Below are 23,806 nucleotides of genomic sequence, written 5' to 3' on the forward strand. Positions count from 1 at the left end.
AGCATCAGCTAATAATGGAACCACCATGGTACCATCTAGCAATGCATCCACCTCAGCGTCAGCTAGTAATGGAACCACCATGGCACCAGCTACCAATGCATCCACCTCAGCATCAGCTAATAATGGAACCACCATGGCACCATCTAGCAATGCATCCACCTCAGCGTCAGCTAGTAATGGAACCACCATGGCACCAGCTAGCAATGCATCCACCTCAGCATCAGCTAATAATGGAACCACCATGGAACCAGCTAGCAATATGACCACAGTGGATGCAGCTAACAATGCATCCACTTCAGCATCAGCTAAAAATGGAACCACAATGGCACCAGCTAGCAATGCATCCACCTCAGCATCAGCTAATAATGGAACCACCATGGCACCATCTAGCAATGCATCCACTTCAGCATCAGCTAAAAATGGAACCACCATGGCACCAGCTAGCAATGCATCCACCACAGCATCAGCTAATAATGGAACCACCATGGCAACAGCTAGCAATGCATCCACCACAGCATCAGCTAATAATGGAACTACCATGGCACCATCTAGCAATGCATCCACCTCAGCATCAGCTAGTAATGGAACCACCATGGCAACAGCTAGCAATGCATCCACCTCAGCATCAGCTAATAATGGAACCACCATGGCCCCAGCTAGCAATGGAACTACAGCATCACCAGTCAATGTCCCTGCACTTGAGGTAAGGGATGAAAAAAAAAATGGATTATTGCAATATAAACAGAACAGAAGAATAAATTCTGACTTTTATTTTATGGTTTGTAAAGTCTAATATTTCAAATACATGTCTTCACACTTTCAGACAGACTTTACCCGGCAAGAATGTGGTTCCTCAAAGCTCTGTGCAGATGAACCCACAGATTGTGATCCCGCTACAGGAGACAATTGCTTTTTCCTTTCTGCTAGGCAAGAAAATGGCCAAACATTCAACTTTGAGCTCTCAGGACAGTCAAGTGGATACATTGCTGCTGGCGTCTCAACGGCTGCAAGTCAGGTATTGCATATTATCATGGTTCTGTATGAAAATAGCATGAAATCAAGACCAGAGCCATTACTATAGTTTGAATTTGAAGAGATAGATAAAGAATTTATATTACATTCTTCAACAGGCTGGTCGTCACAGAGCCTACATCTGTGCAAACAACAACGGTGCAGTCCGTTTCTTTACTGGCTTTCTCGATAATTTGGAGCTAAATACTACAGAGGTGAGTTATGCTTTCACAGCATTAATAGGTGTAGGGATATTTGTCAATTTGTGTGACCCAAGTTTTGCATAGACAGTGTGATTTTATCTAAACTGTTTCTCTTTTCAGACGTTGGACTCAAGCAATCAGCGGGGCAGAGTCAACAATGGCAAAATCCAGTGTAGATTTACAGCTGTACTACCAGACACAAGTACCCGAGCAAGCGCCCAATACTCTCTGTCGATTACAACTGGACCTTACAATGCTAGTAAGCAATCACTATACGCACTTATAACCTGTTACCTAAACTCAAAGACTTTGACGCAACGTCATTTACATTACAACTATTTTTGTAATTGTTGCGTTTTCTCTCGGCTTCTGAGGTGCTTGGAACAGTGGATTTCAAAATTCTGACACCCTGAAAATGTTTCTGACACCCAATCAGTGGGTATTTGGCAGAACTATTGCTATTACAGTTAAAAATGTTTTTGCATCGTTCCCCAGGTTCTGGGCAGCTGGGAACACCGAGCTTCAGAGTACTGACACCTCTCACAAACATCTCAGACCCTACAGCCAATATCACCAACTTGCTGGCCAACAACGGCACCACTTCCTCTGCTTATGTGGTCACACCATCACACTCATTCTTGCCAGGTAAGCTTATGACACCAATGTCGTAGGAAGTGGGGGTGCCTCCTTGTTCATGCCAGCTTCCACAACTGCTGAAAATATGCAAACAAAAATTATTGAACACAAATTAAAACAAATGAAGGAGGGTTGTGTGTGCTTAAATCACAACTACAATTTGATGTGATTTCTCCAAACATTTGGTTTAGAGCAATTTTTTAATTTCAGGTCTTTTTTGCCTGGAAGCTATGTTTGTGTTCTGGAGTGGCCCAACCAGAGTCCTGACTTAAATCTAATAGAACAGCCAGGGAGCTAAAGATTAGGGTGATGACAACGAGGCCTCAAAGAATTGGAGCTCATTAAAAATAAATGGTTAAAATACTAGGGGAAACATGCAAATTACTGGTCTGCAGTCATAAGAAGGGTTAGATTGTTGTAATGCTAATAAAGATATTGCATGGATTATTGAAAATGGTATACATAATTTGTATTTAATAATATTTAACTGACACACTTTCCTTATTTCATTATTCCATACTAAAAACAAACTACTCGGTTGAAAAGAAAACTTTTATATCTAGATCTACTAGTGGTATGAATAACTGATGAAGTAGAAATGGACCCTGCAACATGATTTTACTGAGGGCCAGGGTAGTGACTTGAAATGGACTGAAGATAAAGAACCAACACAAACATCTCCCAGAAGAGAAATGAAGAGTAGGGAAAGCTTTCCTCACACTGATGTCAGAAACTGGGAAATAGCTACAAGAAGCATCTCACTTAAGTTATTTTAACCAAAGAGGGCAAGACTCTCTAATAGGGGGTATGGTGTTCCACCTTTTTCCAAGTTAGAATGGATTGTTTTTTATTAACTGATTTTTTTAATGAGTCTTTACCTGCAAATAAACCCCTTTCCATCCCAGATATAAAGGTTTCCCATTAGTATGCTCTTTGCATTTCCTTAAAAAGAATGCAGTGTCCACATTTTTTCACGACTCCACATGTGCAAGTGTCTAAGCCCTTAGATGAAATACGTTGACTTTTATTAGTTGTTTTCCAGATCTGCTAATTCTTGGTGGAAAACAAAAAATGTTTACAAAGCATTTTATTTTATTTTCTGTCTTCTCCCCTGTAGCTCTGCTGGTCACCGTGTGCATGCTGGCTTTCACAGCAGTATGAGGCAACTGACTCCCACCATGTTGAATAAAGGCATAACTTCCCCATAAATGTTCATCGCTTCCTGATTTCAGACATCCAATCTCTAACAGGGAGTTTGCACAGTTCTTAGTTTGGTTGGATTCATTTTGTGCTGACTCACCATTATTTAAAATACGTAAAAACTGTTCCAAGTCTCTTTTCCACAGTCTGTTGACACATTAGAAAACATCTGTGATATAAAGCAAGTTGCAATGACTTTCACCAGCATATGTCTAACTGCACTGGAATTTCAAGGTCTGGTTACCTTTGAATCCCATTTTACAGGTGCAGAAAAAAACTTCTGTTTTTTATTTCATTTTATTTGTTTTTAATTTATGATACGTTATTCTTTGTTGTAATTGAGGCCTTAATTATTTAGCAGTCCTTGAACAATGAAGTCTTGACTGGCTGATGTGTTTGCAGGTGTTAGTCCAAGATGGATGACATTATGGTAGATATGTCACAAAATATTGCTGAAGGTAATTTAACCACTGGCAGAAATAATCAATATTATTATTAGGGCTGGGCAAGTTAACGCGTTAATTTCGCGTTAATTCATTAGACTATTAACGGAGATATTTACTTTAACGTGGGTTAACGCATGTTACTCACATGTTTTTATTTTGTGAAGGTCTGTTGCTGCGGTTTAGGGGTTTGAATCAGAACAGTAGGTGGCGATAATGTGCCAATAACCTCGCTGTCAGCCCAGCCTCGGATTCAAAGAGGAAGAAAGGTGCTGGGCGGAAAAAAACAAAGCTGACATGCGGAAGGCGGTGTTTCCCGCAGGAATTTGCTTAGGCGAGGTGGTGAGTTGGCGAACGGAAGAAGTTTTGTGCGGAGTGGAGCGGGGTCTGCATCGACGCCGTCGGTGAAGTCGCTTCTCGTTTCAAAGTATCCATGTGTTTTTGCCTGTTTTTCCCCAGCCATTCACTATATGCACGCGAGAAAGCAACAACAAAAAAACGCGTGTTAACGTCAAATAAACGCAAGCAACGCAAGCATATCGAGTTAGCAAGCATTTCAGTTTAAAGTTCTTCCAGCATCAAATATGACAGAAACAAGTTAGTTGTAACCACTGCCAAGTTAAACTTTGGTATTGAACATAAAATGGTAATGCTGCTCCCTGCGGTTACCTCAGAAATTGCCTGTTTTTGGTAGATTTTTTCCCCATAAAGAGAATTCCCTGTCAGTGGCAATAAGCTTTAATTTATTATTATTGCTATTTTTTGTTTTACATGTTTAAGTTGAGCTTTACACTAAATATGTGTTACTGATAAGTGCTACAAATATTACAACACTTTTGTTCATATGGCAGCAGAACATTAAAATAAGTGCTCTTTATACTACTTTTGAATTCATTCTTGGAGTTTGTAAATACAATGCGATTAATCATAATTAATCAGGAAAATTATGCAATTAATCACAATTAAATATTTTAATCGTTGCCCAGCCCTAATTATTATTATTATTTTTTTTTATAAAAGGCTTCATGTCAATCTATTTGTACATCAGTTAAATAAAGATGTCTTTCTGAATGAGTCAGTTTGTCCAGTCTTTTATCTGTTTGTGGCACTACACTGTCATTACACATTTTGTACATCTGCTGTATTTTCACATGCTATGCGGCACCATAGGACATATCTAAAATGGGATATTCCCATCGGACGCCTTTCTCTGCTGGACAGAAATCCTTCCTATGCCATGTTTTGAACGCGTGACTCTGAATGAGCACAATAACTGAAGCCAGTGGTAAAATACAAAAAGTTTTATTGTAAAGAGTCGAGGTGAACAAGAGTATCTGCTGGTCTGAGCTCTGCTGGGAAGGAAGGAGAGGACAGTGAATACTTAGTGGGATAGTGAAAAGGATGCTTGGTAGTTGAACTCACAGAGGTGGTGGCTTGGGCTTGATCTAGGGAAGAGGTGCTGTTCAATAGTCTGGGTTGTTGGTGCAGGTCCAGTTCATTTCCCTGTGTTGGTAGTTGGAGGGTGGACAGGCAGGCGAGCGCAGGCAGGAGGGCTGAACAGAAGGGTCTGTGATTCTTCTCTGGTTTGAGATAGTTTCCAGGTGTTTTTCTGATTCTGGGCCAAGGCTGAGGTTACCAGGTCTTTCACTGGTTGACTTCGAGGTTCTAGGAGGGAAAGGACAAGAACGAGGTTAGGTTCAGGTTGCATAGGTTCTAGGGTAAACAAGGAGTAAGGTCTGTACCACGCTGAAGCGTAAACAAACTGACGCCCTCCTCCTGGTTCCAGCTCCTTATAAAGGGTGGTAATTAGCTCTGATGGAGCGCACCTGCCCGTCCAGCCCTGCAGAGGAGGGAGAGAAGGAAAGCCAGACCTGCACCTAGACCACAGAGTATGACATCCTAAATATGTACTGCCACCTTGATCTGTGTGTGTGTGTGTGCAACAAAATCAAACCTCTAACAGGGCTGTTAAGTGAAAATGTTTCTCCGAAGTGAAGGTAGACAACAGAGTGGTATGCCAGAAACCTGTTTGATTATGAATATAATCATTAATTATAATCTGCTATTGTAATTTAATAATAGATTATTCAAACTGAAATGGTAGCTATAACAAATATAAATCAAATAGTTGTGGTCCAAGGGCTGTGAGCCTGTAATGATTAACACTAACAATTAATTTATTAATTAGCTGTTATGAACTTATTTATGCTGTAAAAGTGAGATCTGACCGGTTGTTGATTGATTAAACTTATCCAGCAAACGTTGATAACTCAAATTATAACTGCAATTGGAGTTTTAACCCTTAGGTTTTTGTCACAAACCAATGAAAATGTCTCAGTTAATTCAGTTGTTAACTCAAAAAGAGGTACTTCTTTTGCTCTTAGAGACCATTCAACTTCTGGACCAAAATAACCACAAACAATTACTATTTCACAAGTTAGTATTTCTTAAACTAATAATTCCCTGTAACAGCAATTATTCTACTTAATAAAACACTAGGAAACGCTACTCGCTACTCAAAGTGTCACTTTATGGCACCTTCTTCCTCCAATACAGCCCTGATTCCATGCTCCACTGATCATTTACACCTGTCACCCTTAATCAAGCCCGGACTCAGCACACCTGCCCACACTCCTACTTAAACCTCCCTCAGTTTGCTCTTCCCCGCCGGATCGTCTGCTCATTACTGCTCACGTTATCATCCTTTCCTTGTCCTGCCTGAGCTCACTACGTCTGCCAGCCTGTGTTTCCTTAATCTGCCAGCCAGTGCTTCCTCCGTCCATCTGCTTGCGTTCATTCAAGCCTTCCTGCTCCAGCTCCGTCTCGCTGGCCAGTTCCTGCCATCACCATCCACCTGCTCCAGCCCGGTACTTACTCTTGGTTTCTTCCTCCACTATCCACCAACCTTCAATAAAACTCTCAAATTAGCTCTCTGTGTGGTTGTGTTCAGGTTCATCTACAAATCATGACACGAAGAACATACAAAAGAAAACAAATGAAAATAAAACAAGACAAAATGGGATTAAATGGAAGGTAGCACTGCTTAAAATATTGAAAAGGTTTTTCTGCATGATTGGCTTTATTTTCACTCATATATTTAACTTTATGGTGCAAATTTTCAAGTGGATTGCCGATAATTCCTCCAAGTGCATTTTGGGTAAAACTCATCATCACCAAACGTCCATCAACGGCATCTTCTGTCACTTGGCAACTGTTTGTAAAATACACTGCATGAAAAGTGTGATTTTCGTCCCCGTAAATGACCGGAGATCTCCTTCATTTTCGGCAGTTGACGACAATTTGCAACCCGCGTTTGTCACCATTTGTCAGTGCCACAAATTGTCGGAACCGGACAATGACGTATGTGGAGAGCTTTCAGAGTGCTAATGGCCCTAATTAGCATATTAATGCAGTGAAAACGCGGCTGGCCAGGCCTGGCTTGAATATCCTTACTCAGTACTGGATAAAACCACAACTTTCAAACAAGTAAAATCACTCGTGATTGGTTGGCAGATTCCCAATAACAATGTGTGTGTGTGTGTGTATATATATATATATATATATATATATATATATATATATATATATATATATATATATATATATATATATATAGATAGATAGATAGATAGATAGATAGATAGATAGATAGATAGATAGATAGATATTATGCTGTATATTCATGTTATCCTATGTAGGCTACTACACTATTATTAGGCTACCATGAAGGACATGAATGAATTTATAGAGGAAGATGTTTATGCAAAGAAAGAGCTTTATTAAAACAAACAACTATGTACAACGCGAGGATTATCCAAAAGTTACAACTCCGTGAACTGTCCGTTTGCCTCCTCGGGGTTGGAGGTAACTGGCAGCATTCTCTCCGAGGCAGGTCCGTTGTGCAGACGCCTACTGTGAGTGGCTCTGTACTTCGGCGTCGCCTCTAACTGGGACTGGAGCTTCACACAGAGTTCAGAGAGATCCGGCCTACGAAATGACGGCGGCCATACAATCCATCCAGAGACCCCGCCAACAACGCCATCTTCTTCGTCAGACATGAGGTTTACGGTGGCGGAATTCCAGAGTTCCACCTCGTCATCTGCTAGCACACTCTGTCTCGATTCCAGCAGCTGTAAAAAAACAATGAATCAGTACTGTGCAATGGGATGCACTGCGTATGGACACAACACATCTATCAATGCACCTGAAAAATAGTCACCAAATAAAGGCTTACCCTCTTTCTTCTCGCTCGACTCCGAGCTGAGCTCTTCGCAGCTTCCGCCCGCAATGAGTTTTCTGGCTGCGTACTCTCCTGCGTACCGTCTCATAACAGGTCTTACAGGCGGCTGGAAAACAATTAAAAGAGAGTGATATGAATAAAAATCAAACGCAAGTCACAGTAACGTTAAACAAGGAAGGAGAAACAGTAAAAACAAGTCACTTACACACAATTTCGTCTTTATCAACATTGTGTAAATCTGGAATTGCAGATATTGCTCCGAGCAAATAGGAGGTCACCGCCTCGCTCCTGTTCATAGCGCCTGCAATTTGTCTCCGAGTTGTGAAGACGGCATACTGCTTCCTGTAAATGACAAAAAAATACACTTTAATAAAGCTTGTTCTTTTGCAAGGCTACTAGGCTACTCTTAGCTTTGGTTTTAGGCTAGGCTACATTTAGCTTAGCTAGCAGTCACCGAACATAGTCTTAACGCAAACTTGGGATTGTGCACCCGTCTTCTCTTCTTGTAGTTAGTCTCTCCCGCACAGTTGTTCGACTGCAGAGCCGCCAACTTGTCCTCTATGGACAGCAACTTGGAGTTTACCGAATTCTGCAGTTGAGTGAACCGCTCATTCATATCAGCAGTATGTTGATTAAGCTGACGAGACAGTCCACTTCTTCTTCTTCTTCTTTCGGTTTTTATGGTGGTTGGCAACTAACTTTAATGGTGCATTACCGCCACCAACTGGACTGGAGTGTGGTACTGGAGTCTAACCTTTCCTAATAGGTTGCAAACAAACAAACAAACAAACATAACGGAACAAACCAATCAAAACAACAACAACAACAAAAAAAAGATCATACTAAATTCTTTTAATTACTGTGAATGCAGTAGGCATTCACAGTTATTGAGATCCTCTTCCGCCTTTTTACTGTTTAAAGTTTGATTCGCTTCTCCTCCTACAGTTTTTCTCCGATTTCAACCATTCAATTTATAAACTATTCAGCTTCTTCTGGAATCGATGGCTATATCTTTTTGTACTTATATCTTTTCAACTTTTTAAAATATTCAGCTTTTTCTGCACATTTTCAGCTTTTTTTTTCTCCCATAGGAAATGAATGTAATTCACTAAAATTCCGCTCATTTCAGCTGCTTTTTGACAGCTTACTGCTTCAGCCTACTTTCAGCTAGAAACGCCATTCAACTTTTAAAATGTAGTGATATCTTTCAGCTATTATGGTCTATTTCAGCTTTTTCATATCTTTTACCATTTTCATATAGTACCTTCTTAAAATAATTTTGGCTTTTCAAGAAATTCAGCAAATAACATGCGTTGCTATGGTCGTCAAGGAGGCAGTTATAGAGTGCACACTCTAGAAATTCAACAAATTCTTCTTCTCCGAACAACTTCTTCTCACTCGCTCAATTTTCAACCTATCCACATAAATTATACATCAAAACGTAGGAATTTTTGTCTGGAATCAGGAAATGTAACCCTCATTGGTGTAGCATTTATAGATTTTTTGCAAATCACCTCAGAGCGACACAAACCCGAAACCTCCCCCATTCATTTCCTATGGAGTGGTTTTGAAAAATGACGTCTGAAAATCCAAAACATCACACGTTTTCACATCGTCGCTACTCCTAAACCGTTTGATGTACAGGCATGAGACTTTCGCATATGAATGTCCCAACCCTTCTGGCACTCACAAAAAAGGAATTTTGTGGATAACTGTTACGGTTTTTCCGCAGGAACAATTTGTTCGGGAGTAGCGAATGTGCAAAATCCTGAAAATGCTTTAGAGCTGCATTGTTCCACATGATCCACTTTTTTACATCGTCGCTGTGCCTACACCGATTTTTGTACAAACATAAAAATGAGCAGCATAGTCCTCAAAAGCCTGCTGATACTCACAGTGAAAGAATTAATTTGATATCTCTTATACTTTTTCAGCTAGAGCGATTTGTTCGGGACCGTTTTTAGACGATTTTGGAAATTTCTTAAAAATTTCCTTTAGATCATAATTTGTTACGCCTTTATTAAAATATGTCCAGCAAAAACCAATACCAAGTCTTCTTCCCCTATCCGTTAAGAAAGAAACGCAGAAAAGATTACGTCTCTACCATTTACGGATCAGGAGATATGGAGCGTTGTGCGAGGCAAAGTTCTCCATTATAACCCAATGGGACATATTGTGAGCAAAGTCTCTTCACTTTGGTAGACTGGCTGCTGCAGGTGTGTCAGTGAGTTTCCATGACGACGGAACTCTGAGGCCCAGAGGGAGACGCTCCATTGAGATACAATGGCAACTTTTGACGCCCGCTGCGGCGGCTGTGATTAATGTAGGAATCTGAAATTCGCACAGTCACTTCCTCTTAACATTTTAAAATTTTCAAGTGACTTTCAGCCATGTGTCACTTTTCTGTCCAATTTTGGATTTCAAATGCTTTCCTATTGGGCCTTTGCTTCCATCAGGACCTGGCATGATAACCAGACACAACCCAATTGGCCAATACAGCACCACCCACCTGTGGGAAATGGCGCTACTGACCATTTTGATCAAATGTTGAGTTCTGGGCCCAGGTGTGGTGAGGCTGAGTTGCTAAAGGAGGCCAATCTGACCCATGAACTTTGGTCATGTTTGGCGACATTAAGTATTGGCACCCCTATTTGAGGCACTTCCCAGTACAGGATTTGGACCAAACTGACAGAGTACAATCACCCGGTGATCCTGAGCACAACCATGTTAGCGGCTAATGGTTAGCATGTTGCTAATCGGAAGTAGCTCTAGGAAGCTCGGACAAACTTCTGCTTTACAGAGTCTATACCTCCTTTATACAGAATGCTCCACAATAAGTTTGGGCCTCGTCACGTAAAGCATCTCCAAGTTAGGAGGTGTCAAACATCCAATGCTTTTCAATGGGGGCGAAACCCCTTATACTCCCTAGAAATGCAGGCCCATATATGGCTACAGTATATTCAAGTTTGAAATTCTACTTCTGCTTTGTTAAACGATTCAGTGTTTAGAATGAGTTAGGAAATGTTTGGTGCCTTTCCCTCAGTTTTTGTCTTCTTTTAATCATTCAGCTATTGTTCTTTCATGTTCAAATTCTTCAACTCTTTCAAATTCTTCAACTTTTTCAACTTCTTCAACTTTTTCAACTTCTTTAATGCTTTTCAGCTATTTTTCTCTTCTGCAAAGATCTTCTGCATCTTTTGCTTAATCATTCATCTATCTGCATTCACAGTGCATTTTCGCAGGAAATGCAAATTTTTCTAGTTAGTCTTGTATTCCTCAGGAAGTCAATTACATAGTTTACACTCATTTCCCCATGTGTGTCTTTGCAGAATTTCTTCTAGGTTCAGCCTCATCTGTTCTCCTTGTAATTGTAACACTAGTCTTTGTCTTTCTTCCTGATATTTATTACAGTGTATAATAACATGCTCTATAGTCTCTGGACCGCCACAGAATTCACAGTTGCAATCAGCATGCTTCTTCATTATTAACAAAGTTTTATTTAGACGTGTGTGTCCATACCTCATTCTAGAAAATACATCCTCCTCCTCCTTGCTTCTGTTTGTATTTCTGCTCTTTCCCACTTTATTCTGAATGTTATAGAACTGTCTTCCAGTCTGCCCACCGTCCCATAATGTTTGCCATTTACCCTTAACTATGTTTTTGACCATACTTTTATTTTCTGCTTTGCTGTAGTTCACTTCAGCATCTATATTAGAATGTCTAGCTGCTTGCTTAGCACTTTTATCTGCTAACTCATTTCCTATTACTCCTATATGAGCTGGTACCCATACCAGAGTTATATTAATTCCTGACTTTATTAGATTATTTGCAGCTTGCAGTATATCATACACAATGTAAGGATGGGAATGTCAGGCAGGAGGCCTAGAAGACCAAAGAAGAGACTCATAGTTAAGGAGGACATGAAAATACTTGGTGTCAGGCAAGAACATGCAAAGGATGGGGTTATATGCAAACAGATGACTTGCTGTGGTAACCTCTGACAGGGGAAAAGCCAAAAGAGGAAAAAGAAGAATTGTGAACAATTTAACCTGGTCTTAACAGGTTAAAAAGTCCCAATTTATAAATATTACATGTTATTGGTTTTCTTATGAAGTAGAAGCCATTGAAAACAGCAGTAACTCAACCATGGAGTAGGTTGGCTGCAAGAAATTACAAACATTTGTAAAAAAATAAATAAATAAATAAATAAAAAGCTGTCACTCTCAGTTTATAGTAAGTGACCTGTGCAATCAACTGTAAAACCTTTTTTCTTGTTAAGCCCAGCGAGTTCCAAATTTGGGTGCAGAATTTAATTTAGATTCATTGCTCTAAGATTCCTTAGTTAAACATAGAGAAATTTGCTATCCAAAGATTATCTAAATGTAAACCAAGATTTTTTAAATGTAGTTTTGTAATTGATGAATAAAAATGTTTAAATTTAAGTGCGTAATTAAGAGTAAAGGCCTTTGGGTTGCTGGACTTAACAGGTTTAATAGTCCCAATTTATAAATATTACATGTTATTGGTTCTTATGAAGTAGAAGCCATTGACAACAGCAGTAACTCAACCATGGAGTAGGTTGGCTACAAGAAATTACAAACTCAGGTCAGTGAATGCTGAGGGGATTGCCAACTTATCTTATCTTATCTTAACTTTGTGTAGAGTCAAAACTGTGTAGATGGAGACACTAAAACAAGGACAGTACATAGAGAGCTATGTAGAACGGCTTTCCTTGAACAACTAACTGCATCCAAGCTTGCATCACTAAGTGCAAAGTGTCAGTTATAGTGATGTAAAGCATATTGTCACTGGACATTAAGGGAGTGGAGACATTTGGAGTGAAAAATCCTGTTTCTCAGTTTGGTGGGGCTGTAGGTATGGAGTCTCAGGTTTGATGATAGGAACTGTGCAAGGTGTAACCCTACCAACAAGTCTCCATATGTAAGCCTCAGCATCTATTTTACCAGACGTCTAATGGCTGCTGCTGGATCCATGTTGGTCAGATCCACCGATCTGTGTATCGGTGTATGAATGTGTGTGCGTCAGTCAGTGCAATTAAGTGAATGTTGCAATAGTGTACAGCACTTTGACATAATTTACCATTTATGTAAAGATCTCAAGAAAACGAAACAATCACATATTAGCAAGTCAGGTTTGTGGTTGATATATATATTTGCTTAAAAAACTCTGAGCTGGTAGTAACACATTTCTTCTATGACAGGATTCATTGGTATAAGACATCATTCAGTAGATAGATCTATTTTACAGTACAACAAATCAGTACTAAATTAAGAAGGCGCAAAATGCTCAGCACTGGATCACACTTTCTTTTACAGTTATTCAGTTTGATTATCAATAGTCACCTTCATGCGTCAATAAGCTCTCTCATGAAGCTTAATCGGCAAATTTCTTAACACTAATATCAATACAAAATAGTTTGTAGCTATTCTGATTTTCTTTCAGTTAATCTTAATTATCTTTCGTAATATGCCACCTTATATTTTAGGTAAGAATTGTAATGCTATATTTAGTTATGTTAAACCCCAGCTGGGGCCTTACTTGGTCACAGTTGGAGCAACAGTGGAACTGGTCCACCTGAAATGTGGCTTTTAGATTAGTTAAAGGTAACAGAACAATAGATAAAATCTATGTCCAGGTTAAAGTTTCTGTGACATAGAATGATTAATACATTTTAAGATCTTGTGACTACTGCATAACTGTGGAATCAGATAGGATCAGGTAATGACTCAATGTTTGCTTTTTCTACTCCATGGTATGGTCCTTGGGAGGCCTCAAGAAAGTGATCTCAGTAACACACCACACCCATAACTGCCACCCCTCCTACCCCCCATGTCTTGCCTCCTCCCTCGTTCTGAGGACTTAAATAGTGACACAGAGTAACAGGTGTCACAGACTCATCGGCGCATCACAGGACGTCAGAAGACATCAGAAACAGTCCACCTGCAAGTCACATTTGGGGATTAAACATACAAGATATTCTATTTAAGGAACTTTACATTAAGGACAAGAAAATCTACAGGTAGGTACAAAAACAACCCTGTTCATTTCTAAAGATTTTCCTAATATTACTGAATATCCTGCAGAGATTAAAAACATTAAAACTTCATTATTTAGTAATTTGCTAATTTTCTAACACAAACACACTTAGTGTCTTCTCAGCTGCATTATAGTTTGGAGTCACTGTTGTTGAAATGAACTGATTTAGGTTAAAGCTAGTATTTGCCATTACCTTCATATATAATTTAATGTTTTTTACAGTAAAATCATTTCAGTACCAATACCTTATTCATAATAAAAATGCAGACTTATTTAAAATGTTTTATTTGTGTTAGCAAATTGAATATACTTTTGGATATCTTGTCTCACATCTAAGTAAAACCAAATGTCCCTAATATCAATTAAATGATCCTTTCTTGAAGGCATGAATAAACAACTGATGATCAGTGTTCTGTTGGTGGTGCTATCCTGGGGATTTATGACTACCCACGCTCAGACAACAACCAATGTGACAAATTCTAACATGACAACGGTGGGAGGAAACAGCATGAATAATAACACTGAGATGACTGCGGCAGCAAACAACAAAACTACTGCAGCACCAGCTAGTATTGGAACCACCATGGCACCAGCTAGCAATGCGGCCACTGTGGATGGAGCTAACAATGCATCCACTTCAGCATCAGCTAATAATGGAACCACCATGGCACAAGCTAGCAATGCATCCACCTCAGCATCAGCTAATAATGGAACCACCATGGCACTAGCTGGCAATGCATCCACTTCAGCATCAGCTAGTAATGGAACCACCATGGAACCAGCTAGCAATATGACCACAGTGGATGAAGCTAACAATGCATCCACCTCAGCATCAGCTAATAATGGAACTACCATGGCACCATCTAGCAATGCATCCACCTTAGCATCAGCTAATAATGGAACCACCATGGCACCATCTAGCAATGCATCCACCTCAGCGTCAGCTAATAATGGAACCACCATGGCACTAGTTGGCAATGCATCCACCGCAGCATCAGCTAATAATGGAACCACCATGGCACCATCTAGCAATGCATCCACCACAGTATCAGCTAATAATGGAACTACCATGGCACTAGCTGGCAATGCATCCACCACAGCATCAGCTAATAATGGAACTACCATGGCCCCAGCTAGCAATGCATCCACCTCAGCATCAGCTAACAATGGAACCACCATGGCCCCAGCTAGCAATGGAACTACAGCATCACCAGTCAATGTCCCTGCACTTGAGGTAAGGGATGAAAAAAAAATAGATTATTGTAATATAAACAAAACATAAGAATAAATTTTGACTTTTATTTTATGGTTTGTAAAGTGTAATATTTCAAATACATGTCTTCACACTTTCAGACAGACTTTACCCGGCAAGAATGTGGTTCCTCAAAGCTCTGTGCAGATGAACCCTCAGATTGTGATCCCGCTACAGGAGACAATTGCTTTTTCCTTTCTGCTAGGCAAGAAAATGGCCAAACATTCAACTTTGAGCTCTCAGGACAGTCAAGTGGATACATTGCTGCTGGTGTCTCAACGGCTGCAAGTCAGGTATTGCATATTATCATGGTTCTGTATGAAAATAGCATGAAATCTAAACCAGAGCCATTACTATAGTTTGAATTTGAAGAGATAGATAAAGAATTTATATTACATTCTTCAACAGGCTGGTCGTCACAGAGCCTACATCTGTGCAAACAACAACGGTGCAGTCCGTTTCTTTACTGGCTTTCTCAATAATTTGGAGCTAAATACTACAGAGGTAAGTTATGCTTTCACAGCATTAATAGGTGTAGGGATATTTGTCAATTTGTGTGACCCAAGTTTTGCATAGACAGTGTGATTTTACCTAAACTGTTTCTCTTTTCAGACGTTGGACTCAAGCAATCAGCGGGGCACAGTCAATAATGGCAAAATCCAGTGTAGATTTACAGCTGTACTACCAGACACAAGTACCCGAGCAAGCGCCCAATACTCTTTGTTGATTACATCTGGACCTTACGATGCCAGTAAGCAATCACTATGCGCACTTATAACCTGTTACCTAGACTCAAAGACTTTGACGCAACGTCATTTACATTACAACTATTTTTGCAATTGTTGCATTTTCTCTCGGCTTCTGAGGTGCTTGGAACAGTGGATTTCAAAATTCTGACACCCTGAAAATGTTTCTGTCACCCAATCAGTGGGTATTTGGCAGAACTATTGCTATTACAGTTAAAAATGTTTTTGCATCGTTCCCCAGGTTCTGGGCAGCTGGGAACACCGAGCTTCAGAGTACTGACACCTCTCACAAACATCTCAGACCCTACTGCCAATATCACCAACTTGCTGGCCAACAACGGCACCACTTCCTCTGCTTATGTGGTCACACCATCACACTCATTCTTGCCAGGTAAGCTTATGACACCAATGTCGTGGGAAGTGGGGGTGCATCCTTGTTCATGCCAGCTTCCACAACTGCTGAAAATATGCAAACAAAAATTATTGAACACAAATTAAAACAAATGAAGAAGGGTTGTGTGTGCCTAAATCACAACTACAATTTGATGTGATTTCTCCAAACATTTGGTTCAGAGTAATCTTTTAATTTCAGGTCTATTTTACCTGGAAGCTATCTTTGTGTTTTGGAGTGGCCAAAACTTAAATCTAATAGAACAGCCAGGGAGCTAAAGATCAGGGTGATGACAACGAGGCCTCAATGAATTGGAGCTCATTAAAAATAAATTGTTAAAATACTAGGGGAAACATGCATTGTACTGGTCTGCAGTCATAAGAAGGGTTATATTGTTGTAATGCTAAAAAAGATTTTGCATGGATTATTGAAAATGGTATACATAATTTGTATTTAAAAACATTTAACTGACACACTTTCCTCATTTTATTATTCCATACTAAAAACAAACTACTCAGTTGAAAAGAAAACTTTTATATCTAGATCTACTAGTGGTATGAATAACTGATGAAGTAGAAATGGACCCTGCAACTTAATTTCACTGAGGGCCAGGGTAGTGACTTGAAATGGACTGAAGATAAAGAACCAACTCAAACATCTCCCAGAAGAGATTGAAGAGTAGGGCAAGCTTTCCTCACACTGATGTCAGAAACTGTGAGCAACAAGAAGCAGCTCACTTAAGTTATTTTAATCAAAGAGGGCAAGACTCTTTAATAGGGGGTATGGTGTTCCACCTTTTTCCAAGTTAGAATGGATTGTTTTTTATTAATTGATTTTTTTAATGAGTCTTTCCCTGCAAATAAACCCCTTTCCATCCCAGATATAAAGGTTTCCCATTAGTATGCTCTTTGCATTTCCTTAAAAAGAATGCAGTGTCCACATTTTTTCACGACTCCACATGCACAAGTGTCTAAGCCCATAGATGAAATACATTGACTTTTATTAGTTGTTTTCCAGATGTGCTAATTCTTGGTGGAAAGCAAAAAAAATTTACAAAGCATTTGATTTTCTTTTCTGTCTTCTCCCTTGTAGCTCTGCTGGTCACCGTGTGCATGCTGGCTTTCACAGCAGTATGAGGCAACTGACTCCCACCATGTTGAATAAAGGCATAACTTCTCATCAATGTCCATCACTTCCTGATTTCAGACATCCAATCTCTAACAGGGAGTTTGCACAGTTCTTAGTTTAGTTGGATTCATTTTGTGCTGACTCACCATTATTTAAAATATGTAAAAACTGTTCCAAGTCTCTTTTCCACAGTCTGTTGACACATTTGAAAACATCTGTGATTCTGAAACTAAAAGAGGAATGATGTCAAATGCTTCAGTGTAGTTATTAATTAATTAATTCAGCACAGAACTGCTGGAATTCTGGTCTGTGGTGTAAATGTGATGTAAAAATGTGTTTTATTGGAGTATAAAGTTGAAAGAAATGTGTTTATATAAAAAATGTATACAAATTGCAATGACTTTCACCAGCATATGTCACCATATGTAACTGCACTGGAGTTTCAAGGTCTGGTTACCTTTGAATCCCATTTTACAGGTGCAGAAAAAACTTCTGTTTTTATTTCATTTTATTTGTTTTTAATTAATGATACTTTATTCTTTGTTGTAATTGAGGCCTTAATTATTTAGCAGTCCTTGAACAATGAAGCCTTGACTGGCTGATGTGTATGCAGGTGTTAGTGCAAGATGGATGAAATTATGCTAGTTATGGCACAAAATATTGATGAAGGTAATTTAACCACTGGCAGAAATAATCAATATTAAAAAATTATTTAATAAAAGGCTTCATGTCAACCTATTTGTACATCAGTTAAATAAAGATGTCTTTCTGAAGGATTCAGTTGGTTCAGTCTTTGTGTTTGTGGCACTGCATTGTCGTTACATATTTTGTACATCTGCTGTATTTTCACATACTACGCAGGACCACAGGACATATCTAAAATGGGATATTCCTATCGGACGCCTTTTTCTGCTGGACAGAATTCCTTCCTAAATATTTACTGTCACCTTGATCTGTGTGTGTCTGTAACAAAATCAAACCTCTAACAGGGCTGCTAAGTGAAAATGTTTCTCCAAAGTGAAGGTGGACAACAGAGCAAACAGTATAAGTCAATGTTGGCTGAAGGCGTATTATGTCACTTCCTGCCTTCACTGTGTGAGCAACGGTATGTTGTTCCAGACTCTCTCGCTTTTATCTTTAATATATTTGCTGTAACATCTGTTTTTAACACATAAGTGTTATGAATAGAACAGAAGGACCCAGTATTCGAGGCGACAAACAGTTTATTCAAAGAAAAAACGGAAGTGACCGACGTCAGCTCTAGCAGCTGGATCCTCTGCAGGTAGAGACATCAGGTTAGTGACCTCGTCAGTCTGAATATGACTAGACACGATCGGGTGGGTCACTAACCTGGTCCTTATGTCCAGTGTGGATCGGGGGACGGGACGAGTTTCCAGCTGGTAAGCAGCCCGCCAGACGCAGCAGGATGTGAAGCCTCGAGGGTCCGTGTAGCAGAGTCGAAGGTCGGTGGACAGGCAGAGGGTCGGAACCGGGAGGTCAGAGAGCCGGTGAAGTGCAAAAGGATAATCCAAATCGTAGTCAGGTCGCAGTTCAGGGTTCGGTACACGGTTGGGCAAGGAACAGGCAGAAACTCAGGTCGGTCGGGTGTCTAAAGACAGGTCGGGTACACGGATCAGGTGGGACTAGGCTAGCTCAGAAGTCGGAGGACAGAACAGGTCACGATCAAGTAATCAGGAAACAGAATGCTGAGATAAGTCAATCAAAAGCTGACGAAATAAAACTGGCACTGTTGTCTGGTCTTAGAGCTGGTTATATACTAGTGGAAGCAGGTGGAACAGATCTGTGGTAATGGGAAATAGGCGGAGCTAAGCAGGTGTAAAATAGAGAATTAAGTCCAGACAACAGTGCCAAAATCATGACACATAAGCACTTTTAAAACATTCTCTGTAGCTGCACGTCGCACTTGGGAACTCCTCGTGTTTCACACAGTTTGGTTTATTGGCGTGGTAAAAGGGCGTTAGCCTTGCTTTAGCCTAGCCTAACTTTAGCTCCACAATGGGTTCCCCATTACTCTCTCCTCCGCTTCTACGTCTCTGTCTAAGTCTCCCCCTATCTCCTGCTCTCTGTGTCAGATGTTTAGTTATTCCTCTGCCTCCTTTAGTGATAATGGTACTAATAAATGTAGTGTTTTTGTAGCTTTGGAGGCGAGGGTGTCAGAATTGGAGACCCAGCTCCATGCTATGGAAAAACCAGCTGAAAGCCGCCCCTTTGCTTGTGCGGAGCCACATAGAGTAACTTTATGTAGTGGTCCTCCAGAAGCTGTACCCGAGCAGCCGGGTAACCAGGCCGGCTGGGTGACGGTTCGCAGGAAGCATAGCTCTAGATTTCAGCCCCCAGGTCACCACCAACCCATCTGCGTTTCTAACAAGTTTTCCCCACTCAGCGACACGCCTGCTGAGAAGCCGACCCTTGTAATTGGGAGCTCAATAGTCAGAAATGTGGTACTAGAGACACCAGGGACCATAGTTAAATGCCTGCCAGGGGCCAGAACGGGCGATATAGAATCTTACCTGAAACTGCTGGCTAAGGATAAGCGTAAATACAGTAAGATTGTTATTCACGCTGGCGGTAATGACGCCCGGTCACGTCGATCGGAGGTCACTAAAGTTGGTGTTGCTTCGGTGTATAAGTTTGCTAAAACAATGTCAGACTCTGGTCCGACTCTGGACTCTGGTCTGATTTTCTCTGGTCCCCTGCCTGATCTGACCAGTGATGACATGTTTAGTCGCATGTCATCATTCAACCGTTAGTTGTCTAGGTGGTGTCCTGAAAACGACGTGGGCTACATTGATAACTGCCAAACTTTCTGGGTAAAACCCGGTCTGATCCGGAGAGACGGCATCCATCCCACTTTGGATGGTGCAGCTCTTCTTTCTAGGAATCTGGCCGGATTTATTCGTTTTCCTAAATGCTGACAACCCAGGGTCCAGACCAGGAAGCAGAGCCGTAGTTTAACACACCTCTCTGCAGCTTCTGTACTGTTACCCACCCATTACCCCATTGAGACGGTGTCTTTCCCACAGCCAAAACTTAACAGATCAAAAACTGATCTAAAAGGAACAATTAATAAAAATCTAATAAAAATCAATATGGCTCACCTTGAACCTAAAAATAATTAAATGTGGTCTATTAAATATAAGGTCTCTCCCACCAAAGACTTTGTTAGTTAATGAATTGATTTCTGATAAACAGATTTATTTTGTCTCACAGAAACCTGGCTACAAGAGGACTACGTTAATATAAATGAGTCAACTCCCTCCAATTATTCAAATTTCCACATTCCCAGATCAGTGGGAAGAGGAGGAGGAGTGGTCTGATTTATTAATTAGTCCCTGGCAAATTAATAACTACAGTTCTTTTGAACATTTAACCCTGTTTCCCTCATCCAAATTGCAAAGCAATAAAACCTCTTCTGTTTGTTGTTTTGTATCGTCCACCAGGCCCTTACTCTCAGTTTTTGGATCAGTTGTCAGACTTATCTGATTTGGTGTTAAATACTGACAAGGTTATTATAGTGGGTGATTTCAACATCCATGTTGACACTGAATGTGATAACCTTAGCGTAGCTTTTAAAACTATCCTAGATTCTATTGGTTTTGTTCAAAATGTGCATAAACTAACACACTCTTGGCTCCATACTTTAGACCTTGTGCTGACATATGGCATTGATTGTGAAGAATTAACAGTATTTCCTGACAACCCTGTCCTATCTGATCATTTTTTAATAGCATTTGAGTTTAATCTAACTGAGTTCTCCACCCCAAAAGAGGGTTCCATTATAGAAGATCTTTATCGGACAATGCTGCACCAAACTTTAAGGAGTCTGTCCCCTTTTAATATCGTCAGTATTGCAAAAATACCCTGCAGATAGCAGCAATGTTGTTTCTTCCCATTCACAAATAGATGTCTCTGTTAACGGTATTACTTCGTCATTGCGTTCTGCATTAGACAATGTAGCTCCCTTGAAAAAGGAGGTGATTATTCACAGGAAGCTGGCTCCCTGGTTTAATTCAGAGCTGCGTTCCTTGAAGCACAATGTTAGGAAATTGGAGAGAAAATGGCGCTCTACACACCAAGAGGAATCCTACCTAATCTGGAGGGACAGTCTATTGTTGTATAACAAGACCCTTCACAGAGTTAGAGCAGCATATGTTTCCTCATTAATTGAGGAGAATAAAAATAATCCTAGATTTCTCTTCGGTACAGTTGCCAAATTTACACAGAGTCATAGCTCCGTTGATCCATCCATTCCCTTAGCTCTTAGCAGTAATGATTTTATGAGATTCTTCATAAATAAAATTGATTCCATTAAAAATAAAATAATTGGCATCCTCCCAAACATGATTACCTCGTCCTCAGTAAGTAAAGCAGCGTTGGAGGAATCTTTAGAACCTGCACAGTGTCTGAACTGTTTAGAAGCAGTAGAGCTTTCTGAGCTATCTAAAAGTTTAGCTTCATCTAAACCTCCTACCTGTATGTTAGACCCAATCCCAACCAAGTTGTTTAAGGAGGTATTCCCTTTGATCAGTGGTCCTATTTTAGACATGATTAATCTATCCTTAGTAAATGGATATGTACCACTGGCTTTTAAAGTAGCTGTTATTAAACCTTTACCTAAGAAACCATCTCTTGATCAAGATGAGTTAATAAAATACAGACCTATATCTAATCTTCTTTTCTTATTTAAATTCTTGAGAAAGTAGTTGCTAATCAACTATGTGGAGTGGTGGCCTAGTGGTTAGAGCACAGAGCTTTGGTCCCAGAGATTCTGAGTTCAACTCCCACAAGCTGCCATTCTGGGTCCCTGAGGAAGAACCTTAACCCCCAATTGCTCCCCAGGCGCCGCACAGTGGCAGCCCACTGCTCCCCAAGGGAATGGGTTAAGATGCAGAAGTGAATTTCTCCATTGTGAGATCAATAAAGTTCAATTATTGTTATTATTATTATGTGAACATTTACAAAGTAATGACCTACTTGAGGAGTGTCAGTCAGGCATCAGAGCTCATCATAGCACTGAAACTGTCAAGAACGGAATTGAACGGGTGGACTCAGTATTCAGGCTAACAAGCAGAGGCTTCAGGTTTAGACTTTTTATTGCTCTAAGACAAACAAGACCGGGAAAAGCAGGCTCAATGGTCAACAATGGCAGTCCAAAAACAGTGCACAAAAGGCAGTCCAAAATCAGGCAGAAGTACTGAGAGGGAAAAAGCAAGCTCAGAAATTCCTTAGGCAGATTCGGGTCGGCAAAACAGGCAATCAGCCAGACAGGGCAGGAGAAAACAGATTCAGGGGACAGGCTGGCTCAGAATCAAAAAGATATCGGGTTTGCATCAACAGGTCAATCAATAAAGAACGCTGGAACAAAACTCACCGTGGACTCGTAAATGATCTGCCGGAGAACTAAAGATTGAGGCAGAACTATATAGTGGAGTGCACAGGTGAAATAGAGTGAAAACTAATTACAGGAAAACAGCTGGAACTAATCAGAGGCAGGGAAGTGACTGACAGATCTGAACTGAAAGCTTGCAGATACTATAAATCAAACCCCAACAAAACTCAAACTATTCCATAATCCAAAACTAAGACAGAACCTAAAATCATGACAGAAACAGCTCTGGTGAAGGTCACCAATGATATTCTCATGGCCTCAGATAATGGACTTGTGTCTATACTTGTCCTGTTAGATCTAAGTGCTGCATTTGACACAGTTGATCACAATATTCTCCTACAAAGACTTGAGCATACTGTAGGGATTAAGAGGAAAGTATTAGGCTGGTTTAAATCTTAAATCCGTCCCTCGAGGACCAATCCTGGTCCTCGAGGGTTGGTGTCCTGCAACTTTTATTTTTTACTCTGCTTCAACACACCTGAGTCAAATAATGAGGTCATTAGGAGGACTCTGGAGAACTTGACAGCAAACTGGGGAAGTAAGTCAGGTGTGTTGGATCAGGGACACATGTAAAACCTGCAGGGACACCGGCCCTCGAGGACAAGGATTGAGGACCACTGTTCTAGGGTCACCTGTGGAGTACCACAGGGTTCAGTCCTTAGACCAATTCTCTTTACTATATATATGCTTCCGATTGGCAAAATTATCAGACAGCATGGGATTAATTTCCACTGTTATGCTGATCACACTCAGCTATATCTATCCATAAATCCTGATGAATCCAATCAGTCAGACTGCAGTCATGTCTTGATGACATCAAAAGCTGGATGACTTTAAATTTCCTGCACTTAAATTCTGGCAAGACAGAAGTTGTAATCTTTGGATCAGAGTCCTCAAAAAACAAACTTCTTAATCAATCACTTCATCTGGATGGCATTAACTTGGCCTCTGGTAGTAAAGTAAAAAAATCTTGGTGTTGTTTTCGACCAAGACATGTCATTTAAATCCCATATTAAACAGGTTTCCAGAGTTTCCTTTTTTCACCTCAGGAGTATCGCCAAAATTAGAAACATTCTGTCCATGGGTGAT

The 23,806-nt window shown here is 40.2% G+C and overlaps 2 protein-coding genes and 2 long non-coding RNA genes across 5 annotated transcripts in view; 2 read left to right on the forward strand and 2 right to left on the reverse strand.

Moving 5' to 3' along the window:
- Positions 1-17,553, forward strand: part of si:cabz01007794.1 (uncharacterized protein YBL113C) — a 29,409-nt gene extending 11,856 nt beyond the window's left edge. The window contains exon 8 of the mRNA XM_036145990.1: positions 17,346-17,553. The gene's annotated coding sequence lies outside the window, so the exon portion shown is untranslated. The remainder of the gene's footprint in view (positions 1-17,345) is intronic.
- LOC105917922 (putative ferric-chelate reductase 1) lies at positions 357-17,337 on the forward strand. 2 transcript variants are annotated; one of them, XM_036145993.1, is made up of 7 exons: positions 386-402; positions 14,940-15,024; positions 15,144-15,335; positions 15,451-15,546; positions 15,655-15,793; positions 16,030-16,179; positions 17,272-17,337. In XM_036145993.1, exons 2-7 carry the CDS (start codon positions 14,968-14,970, stop codon positions 17,313-17,315), a joined length of 678 nt encoding a protein of 225 aa, XP_036001886.1. In that variant the 5' UTR covers positions 386-402; positions 14,940-14,967; the 3' UTR covers positions 17,316-17,337. The 2 variants fall into 2 exon arrangements, with proteins under 2 accessions (XP_036001885.1, XP_036001886.1); XM_036145992.1 differs by lacking the exons at positions 14,940-15,024; positions 15,144-15,335; positions 15,451-15,546; ... (1 more) ...; positions 16,030-16,179; positions 17,272-17,337 and adding exons at positions 824-1,015; positions 1,131-1,226; positions 1,335-1,473; positions 1,710-1,859; positions 2,968-3,059 and having other exon boundaries at positions 357-703.
- On the reverse strand, positions 7,527-8,182 carry LOC118565601. Its single transcript, XR_004932470.1, has 3 exons — positions 7,939-8,182; positions 7,728-7,839; positions 7,527-7,623 (listed from the first exon to the last, which is right to left on the reverse strand). It is a non-coding gene; the product is annotated as an uncharacterized LOC118565601 (long non-coding RNA).
- On the reverse strand, positions 14,178-14,933 carry LOC118565600. Its single transcript, XR_004932469.1, has 3 exons — positions 14,778-14,933; positions 14,670-14,723; positions 14,178-14,615 (listed from the first exon to the last, which is right to left on the reverse strand). It is a non-coding gene; the product is annotated as an uncharacterized LOC118565600 (long non-coding RNA).
- Positions 17,554-23,806: the final 6,253 nt, after the last annotated feature.

This window comes from Fundulus heteroclitus, chromosome 14 (assembly GCF_011125445.2).
Source record: "Fundulus heteroclitus isolate FHET01 chromosome 14, MU-UCD_Fhet_4.1, whole genome shotgun sequence".
Taxonomy (NCBI): domain Eukaryota; kingdom Metazoa; phylum Chordata; class Actinopteri; order Cyprinodontiformes; family Fundulidae; genus Fundulus; species Fundulus heteroclitus.